This window comes from Protobothrops mucrosquamatus, unplaced genomic scaffold, assembly GCF_001527695.2.
Source record: "Protobothrops mucrosquamatus isolate PMUCROS unplaced genomic scaffold, P.Mucros_1.0 scaffold4454, whole genome shotgun sequence".
Taxonomy (NCBI): domain Eukaryota; kingdom Metazoa; phylum Chordata; class Lepidosauria; order Squamata; family Viperidae; genus Protobothrops; species Protobothrops mucrosquamatus.
In genome coordinates, this window is record NW_015390364.1 from 63,602 (window position 1) to 75,521 (window position 11,920).

General features: G+C 36.2%; 1 protein-coding gene across 1 annotated transcript in view; it reads right to left on the reverse strand.

Moving 5' to 3' along the window:
* Positions 1-9,038: 9,038 nt before the first annotated feature.
* MBNL2 (muscleblind like splicing regulator 2) overlaps positions 9,039-11,920 on the reverse strand; it is a 47,411-nt gene continuing 44,529 nt past the window's right edge. Inside the window, exon 7 of the mRNA XM_029286662.1 lies at positions 9,039-9,492. Within this exon, the coding sequence (XP_029142495.1) occupies positions 9,365-9,492 (128 nt within the window). The 3' untranslated portion in view covers positions 9,039-9,364. The remainder of the gene's footprint in view (positions 9,493-11,920) is intronic.

Below are 11,920 nucleotides of genomic sequence, written 5' to 3' on the forward strand. Positions count from 1 at the left end.
CTTCAGGAGGGGCCTCACCACCGCCTCCTTTAAGGTCGCGGGGAAGACACCCTCCCGTAAAGAAGCGTTTATAATTCCCTGGAGCCAGGCTCGTGTACCCTCCCGAGCCGCCAGTACCAGCCAGGAGGGGCACGGATCCAATAAACATGTGGTCGCATTCAGCCTCCCCAGGATCCTGTCCACATCCTCGGGAGCCACATTTAAGAAGCTATTAAGAAGAAAGGGGAAATAATCCTTCTTTAGTTGTTTGCTTTATATAATCAGATAGTGCTATTTGGAACCTAAACAGTTTCTCTCAATATTGCTGGCAATGCTAAGGTTGTCACTTTACAAAAAAAGGACTCTCTAAAATGGGTAGTTATGTAATGCATAACACAAGAATTATTTATGTGTTTATGTTCCTTTTTTGCAATGAACCTGCAAATGGCTCATTAATATCAATTATGATGTATTTTGATATTCCCATTACAGTCAATAGGACCAGAAACAGTGATTCATAATCCAAAGTCTCTGCAAACATAAATCAGTATTTCTTGTATAAAAATATAAATCTCTGTAATTTGTGTCAGTATTTGTGATATATAATTTTCAGAAAACTAGACCAGTGTTAACGCATGATCTCACAAATACATGCACTAAATTAGTGTTTGTGGATATCGGCATCTATAGATAAACACGGAACAGTGACACTTGTGTAGCAACTTCACAACATAACCCCTCATTTTCTCCTTGCATCCTGATGTCAGATGCAAATATGTAAATCACAGGTTTGGCATTGTGTTATCCTGACATTCCAAAGGTGCTTTTTCAGGAGGCAACTGGACTTTCTTGTTTTTCTTTGAAGATATTTAGCTTCTCATCCAAAAAGCTTCTTCAGTTTGACTGGATGGTGGGGAATAGAAAGATTTATATTCCTTGCAGACAGCTGGTCATTTGCATTATTTTAGAGAGTCATTGGGGCCATTTGGAGGTTTACCTGTGTCCTCAGGGTCACCTGAGTAGTGCAAAATGTGTGTGGAAACCTCTTGGCTGCAGAATGTTTTCTGCCCTGTGTGGTGGGATCCAAATATGTGAACAACTGGTTCTCTGTGTGGATGCCGCTTCCGGAAGTCCATTCTGGGCCTGGGCAACAAAAAATTAGCTACCGGTTCTGCCGAAGTGGTGCAAACCGGATAAATCCCACCACTGATTCCACGGTTACATGATCGCCATTTAGCTACCGGTTCTGCCAAAATGGTACAAACTGGCTGAATCTCACCACTGCCTGTGTCCCTTCACTGTTGAAGTCAGGCGCAGGCTATTGGGGATGAATCTATGTTGTCTGTATCTCCGATTGGTGCGCAAATGGTTCCTGTAGTCTGCAATGTTTTCTGGAAATCTGTTCATGCTCCTGCGCCATTCAAAGGATGTTCATCCCAAAGTGCATTGCTAAATGTCTATGTCCTCCTGGCAGCTATTTTGTTGCTTGCCTCCCTCATAGAAGCTCGTTTTATTCTCCCAGTATGCGCTGTAGGACATCCAAAGGCTCGGTACTTGAATGCACATAAACACTCCCACAAAGCTAGGCCACTTCTCTATGCTTTCTGCTCCTCCAGCCACTTCTCTATGCTTTCTGCTCTTGTGTTCTCCTCCTCTCACCCATCAGGAAGAAGGCCAAGGGAGGTTCCCAGAGGCCTTCCATGGAAAAGCTCGGAGAAGTTACTCCTGGCCTCAGCTACCACTCTATCAAAACCATCTTATACTGCACAGCAGACATGTTAACATTTCTCCTTGATATCATACTACAAACATTTTACAGGGTTGTGGTAATGGGAAATTGCATCACTGGCTTCATCATCCCAGCCATTTTTTGAACAGGCAAAACTCTTCCCAGTGGTAGCTGTTTAGTGAAAGAGCCCCAATTTAACACTTAGTATCCAGTATATTTGCTGGCTCCAAAGAATGATTGCAAATCTTGGCTTATGTTTTATACCTTGGACATCACTGGGATAAGACTGTTAGAACTCACTGCATTCAAGGCACCATCTGAAGCAGACCTGAACATTTTATGGCCCGTAGGACACATCCTTTGGCTATCCTTGTGTGGCCTTTGATGGCAGTGAGCGGCCGCCCGCAGGGAGACAGCAGCCCTCCACAACAGTCCCAGGTGCCCTTTAGGAAAATTAATTCTTCCCAGCATTAAAAATATAGAAAGAGGCATGGGAAGAGAATAGGACTTAACCAAAGTCCAAAGCTGAAAGTTCACATGAACTGAAAATTGAAAATGTTATCTTGCCAAAAAGAAAGTCTTCTTGGAGGAAAGTTGGTCACTTTCTTGAATTATTCTACAATATCTTGACTGCAGCTAGCAGAAAACAGCTAATATTTGCATCCCTCAAAAGGCATATTCCATTATAAGTAATAACCCATATACAAAATTAGCTAGAAAATAGTATGAACATTTATGTGCTATACAGTACTTTACCATAAAAAGGCTTATCACACAAAAATGGTAAGTGCAGCATGCTAGCATTTGAGAATAAAAATGCTGTCTTGTAGCAGTTGTTTCTTCACTACCATGATAGCTTTAGTTGTTGGAATGCAGGTGAAGAGTGAAATCATATCATAAGAAACCTTAGTCTCATCCAGATCCAGTTTTAGTTTCAAAACCTTGCTGACATAGTCCTGTGAATTGTTGATGTGATGGGTGGTGTTACCGACCAGAGGGGCTAATAAGGTGGTTAGATGTTTCACAATGTTGTAGGTGACATAATTGATGCTGCTGACAATTGGAGAAAGGAAAGGGGAGAGACCTTGATCATGTCAATGAGAAACGGGCCATTTCTTTCTCAAGAGAAGACCTGCAGATTTGGTGGGGTAGACCAGTTATGGCTGTGAAGTTTAAAGAAAACTCCAGTGTATTAAAAATGGGGGAGCCAATAAGAAGCTAAAATCTTGGTTCTCCTACCATGTTACCTTCTCTGACTTAGTCCTCTTTATTTCCTATCCCTTCTGTCATTCTGTTAGACCAGGGGTCCTCAATCCCTGGGCCACAGCATGCCAGCAACTGGTCTGCACAACAAGCAAAGCCCCATCTGTGGGCTGCAGGCAGCACACAAAACCACACACCCCTGGAACCGGTCCCTGGTGCCCCAAAGGTTGGGGACCTCTGCTATATAGCATCACATCTCATTCATATATGTTTGTGATCTCCAGATTCTCTTGCAATCATACTGATGAATTTAGTGGTATACGTCCTGAAGATTAATGGCAGAGGTATCTATTGTTTTGTTGTAAAAAAGCACAATAAAATCATAATATAATATAATGGTGATAGGATTGATGGACTGATTACATGCCATCAAGTCAATGTCAATTCTTAGCAACTGCATAGACCTCCAAGATGATCTGTTCCAATTTAGCCCATCAAATCCTCCAGCGGTTCACCCATGTCTGCTGTTCATTCATTCAATTTGTTGCTGTTCGTCTTTTCTTGTTACCTTTCCCAACACTGGAGACTTTTTTTCAAGAGAATTATATCTCTGCAAACTGTGCAAAAACATGTCTGGTCATAGTATTTCAAATAAGAGCATTAGGTTGATTAGTTCTATAATTCATTTGTTTCTTTATTTTGGCTTTCTTGGCTATTCTTAGGAGTCTTCTCAAACACCAAAATTCAAAAGCATCACTTTTTTTTATCCTGCTTCTTCAACTTTTGCTTCCGTGGAATAACAAAGGAAAAAACATTGCCTGCACCATTCTGTTCCTTGTAGGTAGAGACAAATTATGGTATCTGAATATCTTTTCCAAGGCCTTTATTGCAACCTTACGAAGTACATTTATTTCTTGACTCTTTAACTGTTGAAAGGCACTATTCATCATTTATACAATCAGATGCTTGGGAGGAACTTTGGGGGTCTTCTTTCTGACGTTCTGCCCAGGACAGGAACCTCAGATAAACAGTTGTTCAAACCTTGTTTGAAAGCTTCCGGGAGACAGGATGCTTAATAGCTCTCATGGTCAAAAAACTCTACCTTATTGTAAAGAAAATCCCAAACTAATAGCTGTCTCAGCTAGATGACTGAGTGGGACGGATGATATTAAGCTGAATAGGAGGTTTTTCCATGCAAACAACATAAAGTTCCCTCTCCCCCCACCCCGGCATTCCCCTCCCCTTACCCCCCCGTTATCTGCAAATGTCCAATCAGGTGCTTGTATATTCAAGAAACAGGTGCTCAGTTCCCACTGTGCATATCGTCAATGACCTTGGCTGGCTAGAGCTTCTCATATGGCTCAGCTGGGCTTCCATTCCCCCCCCTTTCTTCACATTCCAATCTTTTCTTCTCCCCCCCCCCCTTAATGTCTGGCTGCCAGCTCATGAAGCTTGGATAGGTGAGATGCAGCCATGACAATAGCCTAGCCATGGAAAAAAACCCAGATCACAACTTCTTATGCTGTGACCAGATCAAAATGCCATACCCTAGAAGTCCCAATAAGGACTTCCAATTCTGTCAATCTAATGATTTCTTTGGCCTTCTTTTACTTAATCTTAATCCCATTTTTTTCCACTGTGCTTCTTGACTTTTCACTATTAGAGCCTCCAGATCTTCTGCATTTTCAGCTATCAGAGTACACAATTGGTTAAAAACACTCTTTTTTTTTCATAGAATCTCTCTCCATATACTGTATATTCAACATATCAGCTGAATAAATATGGAGAGAGTATAACACGCCTCATTCTTTTGCCAGCCTACTGCTAGACTGTTCTGCCATGTTTCAGTCACACTTGCAAACATAAAGTATATGAATACTGTATATACATATATTACATGTACAGAATTGGACAACCTAGAAGGATGTATCTGAATGGTCAGACTGGAGAAAGGACCCATAGAATTCATGCTTTTTGCAAGGCAATTTCTTCAGGTTAGGATAAATACTGTCTGAGATTCCTTGTAGAGCAAACAATGAAAAACCTCACAGGTTCCATTGGGTTGCTTCTCTCCCTCACACCCAAGTATACATATATTAATTAAGTAAAATATTTTTGCACCATTCCAACAAGACAGCAGAGAACAATGCATCCATCTTGGCCACAGTGAAGACTCATTAAAATTTCAGGATTGTGATAGATGTGCAATAGACATTGGGCACAAACATTCAATGCCTGTTGAACCAAACAATGTCCACAACTTTTGAAATGATCACCTCTGGGAATTCCAGTGGTTTTTTTCCTTTCAAAGAGCATCATCAGCTTTAAAGTACTTTGAGGTAGCTGGTATCAAGCACCAAAAACTGAGGGAACAACTTGTTGTCCCAGAGCAGTGTTTCTCAACCTTGACAATTTTAAGGCATGTGGACTTCAACTCCCAGAATTGCTGGCTGTGGAATTCTGGGAGTTGAAGTTCACATGCCTTAAAATTGTCAAGGTTGAGAAACACTGTCCTAGAGAAATTTGATACTGGTACTATATGGTGCTCCTTCACTGTGAACTGAAAATGCTAAGGATATTTGGCACCATTGTCTGAAAGTAAATTAAATTTCCTTCTGTTTATTTGTTTTAACAGAAAAAATATGTATTTTTTTTCCATTCAAGCATTTTGCTTCTCTGTCTCATAGAGAAAACTGATATACTGGAATGATTTTAAAAGGCTTCTTTTTATTTTCATGGTTGTACATAGGTAATTAAATTATATCTCAACACACTTATAAAAGGGTATGTATGCTACTAAATAGTTAATGACATGAATTAAGGGAAGGGATTTATTTAACTGTTAGCAGTGTAAATAATTTTGTATAGACAGATTAAGATATTTTGGTGAAGACCTTACAAAAAGTACAGACATATCTCAAATAATATGAAATTATGCTCCAATTTCTATGTTAGCATATTATGTTGGTCAATTTGCTTCAAAGGAAATATATATATATATATATGCCATCCATTTTCTATTATTATGCATTCTTTTTCAAAATATAAGTGAAATTTTGGCAAATAACATTTGTATCCAAAAAAGTTTTATCTCATCCCCAAATCAATGTATTCTACAAAATTAATATATAATAAATAAAACTATGCCCTTAATATTTCATTATTAGACTGTTATTTAATACAGACCCAAAACAAGAAGCACGGAGATTAAATAAAGTGTGGTGGATGTGAGAATACTAGCTCAGACCAATAATTATTTCTTTGGAAACAGATATACATATGGAGCAGGTCTATACTTTCATAATTTCTGCTGTCCTAGATAGCCTTGCTGAAACTAACAGAAATAAGCTGCTTTTCCAAGTGGACATTACATCTGACATACACATTCACAGTTAGTTCAGCATATACATATATATATGTACATATGTGTGTGCACATGTACACCCACAAATACATACAAATGTAGCACAGGAACAGGACTTGTTTTGTGATCTCATATAAAGACTATGTTGGAATGAAGTTTAATTTGGTTTTGTTTAAATGTCAAAATTTAGAAACTAGTGAAATTAAGAAACTTGTCAAAGTAAGTACAATACTTCTATGCAAATGCTTAAAGATAAAAAAAAAAACTAGATAGGGCTGAAATCAAGTAATACTGTCCTCTGCAAAGCAGAGGAATGTTAATATGCTTATAAAACAACAAAACAACCTGTTCATGAAGGTGGAATCTGAGCAGAATAAAAATGGAATTGTTGACCATAATGTGGCAGAGACAAATGGATCAATATTTCCTCGAAAATCTGTTAATGGGGAGATGAGAGACAATTTAAGAGCTATATTTTCAAAAGTAGACTGTATAGATATCTATCATACTCAATGTCACTTTTACATTTGTACATTCTCTGTGACACATACTTTAAAACTACCTAAACCTCTTATTCCAGCATATCCCTAGGGAGATCAACTTAATTTTTATCTGAAAGAAATAATTTAATAGTTAACATACTGGTTAATGTAGGAGCACAACAAATTTAGATCCAACAGAGGGGATCTCTCTGATTTTTAAAAAATACATTTTCTTTATCCAGGAAGAAAACTCACAAATGTCTTAAAAATCTGTTTCTCAATAGAGTAAATAATATCAGAGTGATTCTAAGAAAATAATTGTTTAAATGTATTATGTTTATGTATTTTTTCTACAGTTTAAATATTTTAAGCATACATAATTTGCCATTTCATATTGTTGAATAATCTATCAAATATTTAAATGGATCATTAAAAAAAATCTTAACTAGCACAGAGGTTAAGTAAACAGCCAAGTCAACAAACAAGTTATAATGACAAATTTATAAGTAAAAACAAAAGTTGCATACATTTCTCTCAAAGATTAGATGAAAATAAATGCAAGATTACAACATGTTTTCCATAACATTTTTGGGTATATGTGTTCCTTTTTAAATGATCAAACTACTGTTATATAAACAACATTAGACATTTGAAACACAAAATTAATACTGAAAAATAAAGTTATTAAAAATAAATTAGTAGATCTGTCTCTTAGAATAGGCAATGCTGCCAAACCCATATCAATCTGAAAAGCCTAAGTTAAAATACTGCAATCATTTATAATTTTCATAAGGGAAAATGTTTCCAATAATTATGCATATTTTCTTAGACAAGTTTTTGTTTAGAAACATTAATTTAAAAACTATATATTTGTGTGATATATGTATACAAAACATTAAATGTAATGCATTTGGTACAACAATGTGGAAACTTTTCAAACAAAAAATCTTAGTCAAATGTGTATAACTGCCTTGTTAATCATTGCAGTTTTGAAAAAGTAAATATTAAAATGTTTTGCCCATATGTGTGCTATATGATACAGTATACAGCTGTATATAACACACTCTGTATTTAATACAGCTGAATTAAACATAACTTTGCATTTCTGTGTCATAAAGTAAGATTTTAAATAAACATTTAAAAGAACTAGTTTCTTTCTCTTTGTTGTAAGCCTGTTTATATCTTTTTAAATTATATTTTAAAAATATGGCAGTAATAACAATGGATTAAAATGCAGCTCTTTTTATATCCTTTTCTATATTTTCCTAATTGTCTATATTAAAGTCACTTATTAGCTTTTACAGTGACTGCATTGAGTTTTGAGTTGAAATAGAATTTCATATAATCTTATATAATCTGTAGCCTCGTTATTTAACTGGGAAGAAGTTATTTTATAACAAATGATTTTTGGTAACCTGATTGCAAATCTGAAAGCTGAATCACTTGGCATAGATTCAATTATAGACTGCAGTGTCACTTAAGTTTCAAGTTTTATGTGACAAAATTTAGGCACTTCTGCAAAGATTTCTTTAAAAAATATTCTCTCTTTGTAAAATAACATAGTCAAGATTTTTGTTAGGGGTATGAAAATCATACTGTGCAAAAGGTTTGGTTTAATTCTAGAATGTCGTGATTCCATATAACTTGTCCATACATATCCCAAAGCAGCTTGTGTGCGTTGCTGCAATTTGTGCTTTACCTTAGATCAGGGCTGAGGAACTATGGCCCTTTTATGACTTGTGGACTTCAACTCCCAGAATTCCTGAGCCACCCATGCTGGCTCAAGAATTCTGGGAGTTGAAGTCCACAAATCATAAGGGGGCCACAGTTCCCCACTTCTTTAGATCTTCTGTTTCAGCTTCATCCAATTGACTGTGCCTCAACCTAGGTTTCCTATGACTTCCTGGATTCCCCAACCACCCACCTACCCCACAGCATGACCATTGGCTATGCTGATTGCATATGCTGGAAGGAGAAATCCTACTTATCCGGGACACCAAGCTAGGAAAACTACTAGTGGTGATTCCACTACTGCATCACTTATTTTGTCACCAAACAATCATCACAGTGCAACTAGTGGCACTGATATAGCCAAAGTAATTTTTTTTTTTAAATTCCCTTGACCTACATCTCTGGAACCAGATTCTCCTTTGCAGCATTACAAAGTACTTTTAAAAGTCCAGTTTCAAAAGAATTTCTCTGTGCAAACTGGGGTGCAGGTAGGTCAGTTGAAGAAACATGCAACCAAAGCAACAGCTCTCATGGGAAACTATTCATGCAGTTAGATCCTGGATTTAGTGGCCAATGTAAATCAGTTATTGCTAACATTGAAAGAGTCGTAAAACCGTGAACCCTGCGATATATGAATGGGACGACTTACATTCACTATTTTATGGTGGTAAGACAATATTCCTAAGAAGTAAACAGTGTTATATAAAACTTTTAAAAGTAAAATATTACCCTTGTATGTCTTGAACCATCACAGCTGGCATCAGGTAGTTAACTAGATTAGTTTTGAATATACTAAGCATACCATCTTAATATTCATATGTGATATAGCAGCACTAGCTCTTAAGTGTGTTTTGTCCAGATGAATAAACTCTTTATTCAGCATGCAGTTTGTGGCAATTCTGTTAAGGAAGAGACAGGGTTGTATGTACAGTAACAATGCCTTGCTGTTCTCAACAAGGCCTCTTGACATTCCATTCCATTCCTGTTCACTATTTCAGGATTATCTGTTAGAAGAGAAGAAAACACGGATGAGTTTCAATGCAATATTTAATTGGAATATTGGATATTGAATTCTATTGGAACACTTAATTCTTTCGAATGCTACTTTTCTCCCTTTTTATAGTTTAAATTTAAAAATTCCATCACAGGGAAAGCACATAGAAGTGCATTCATTTAGGATTTTTACAAGTTACAATATATATTGCATGCAAATTTTTAACAACAGTAATGTTAATTAATTTTCAAAAAGCATCAGAGACCAAACCACGGATATTTAATCTCATGTTATATGCTAAATGTTGTTTGGAAATAAGTTACACATTCAAAAACAAAGCACCTGATTGGGATTTTATTTCAAAATTATAACCAGTTTTTTCTTAGATGTTGATTGGACTGAAAAGGCTGATTTTTTTCTCACAAGTTACAAATTATTAACCTCAATATACGTAGCAGCAGACTGATATAACTTTTAATAATTTTTATAACATGATCTTTTAATGACTTTTTTGGATTGTTTTCAGATTGTTTTATTGCTTTTTAAAAAAAATCTGTAGTCTGAAGCTTCATATTCAAAAGTCTTGTTAGAATGAAATTTATGTGTTCACATACACACTATAAAGACAGAATTTGGAATAACCCAGGACAGTCAATCTATCAGGCTTTAATTATACTTTATAAAATTGGATCAATACATTATCCTAGGAAATGATAATTTTTAATACTAAAAATAAATATGTGATTTTTTTTTCTGGGATGTGGCTTTAACTGTTTGCATGATCAATATATGAATGCATGTTTGTGCATATATGGTGTATGTGTGCAATATAAAGACAAATAATTTACTAACACATGAAAGTATTGGTTGAATGTTTTGCTTCATTTTTTGCCCACAATAAACCTAGCTATTGCAATTTATAAAACATAATTTATGACTTACAATAGTGTGTGAATCTTTGATAGGCAGACTATTTTACAATAAACAAAGTTGTGTGAAAAAAATTAAGCACCCATCATCAAGTGTACTTGGAGAATTTTTCTAGCTCAGAAATATTCTTATATAATGGAAGATATTGAAGCTGGAAAGTAGCTGGATAATACAGTTAGACGACACTCTGGAATAACCATTAAGTGCTTGCAGGAAAAACAGAGAAAGGTTTGGAAATAATCTTCTCAGTCCTCTGTCTTGAATATTATTGAGAAATTGTAGGGTGATCTCAAACATATAATATAGGCAAGGACACCTTGGAATATTTCTAAAGTAGAAAAGTTCTGTAAGAATGAATGGGGAAATATTCCAAAAGAACAGAAAGATTCTTGGCTTCTGGTGAAGATGTCGTCAGTTGGCCATCTTCACCAGGCATTCCTTTAGTTCAGGGGTCCCCAATCCCCAGTCCATGGACTGGTATTGGTCCGCGGCATGCCAGAAACTGGTTCTCACAAACAAGCAAAGCCCCATCCGTGGGATGCAGGCAGCACACAAAACTACACATTCTCTGGTCCGCGGAAAATCATTTCTCCACGGAACCAGTCCCTGGTGCCCAAAAGATTGGGGACCTCTGCTTTAATTTATGTGACTCTCCTAGGTTAAGGAGAATCCTAGAATCATTCCACATGTTCCTCCCTACAGCATCGATCTGCAAGCAGCTTCAGGAGGTGTGCTTTGGAGTGAGCTGGTGAGCCAGCAACTGGGGGGGGGGATTAGGGTTAGAGTTATGTTGTTGAAAAAGCAGCTGTTTTGGAATTTATTTTTCAAATGGACAATAAGTTGTGCTTTTCATTTCTTAATCACTTTCAAGGACTATTAATCTTTAATAAGCTAAGAGAGTCTCTCTTTAGCCACAGCTTGTTATTCCTTTTTGAAGATCTTTATTGTTAAACAACAAGGAAGAAGGATGCTGAAGGGAAGCTAAAATAAGGAAGCGTGGAGTGTTTTTTTTTAAAACTTTGATGGAGAAATAAAAGAGTAGAAAATTGTGGTTTTAGTTTATTATTTTTAAGTAATTTGTAACTTGGTCTGCTTAACTGTGTGTGGCTAAAACGCCCTGATTTTTATGAATCCTGATTGGCCAGTAATTAAGTAATCTACAAAAAATTTACTCTTTGACCAAAGAGGGAGTTAAGAAGATGGAGGAGCAAATTATTAGAGATGTATTTGAAATTTTCTTAAATAGATTTATAGACCAGCTATGTTCCAAGGAAGTTAAAAAAAAACCCTACTCAAATTACTTCAGAGATGCAATTATGTGTAGGAAGCTACCAAACCACTGAGGCAAGTAGCTGACAATGCAAAACACTCAATTACAATCTTGGAATATAATTCTGACACCAATCTTTATTATGATGGTTTAAATATAAACCTCCCAACACAATATTATAAACTAATAAAAAGGAGAGAAATCCTTGAGAAAAAGAGAATTTATAATTAATTGATAG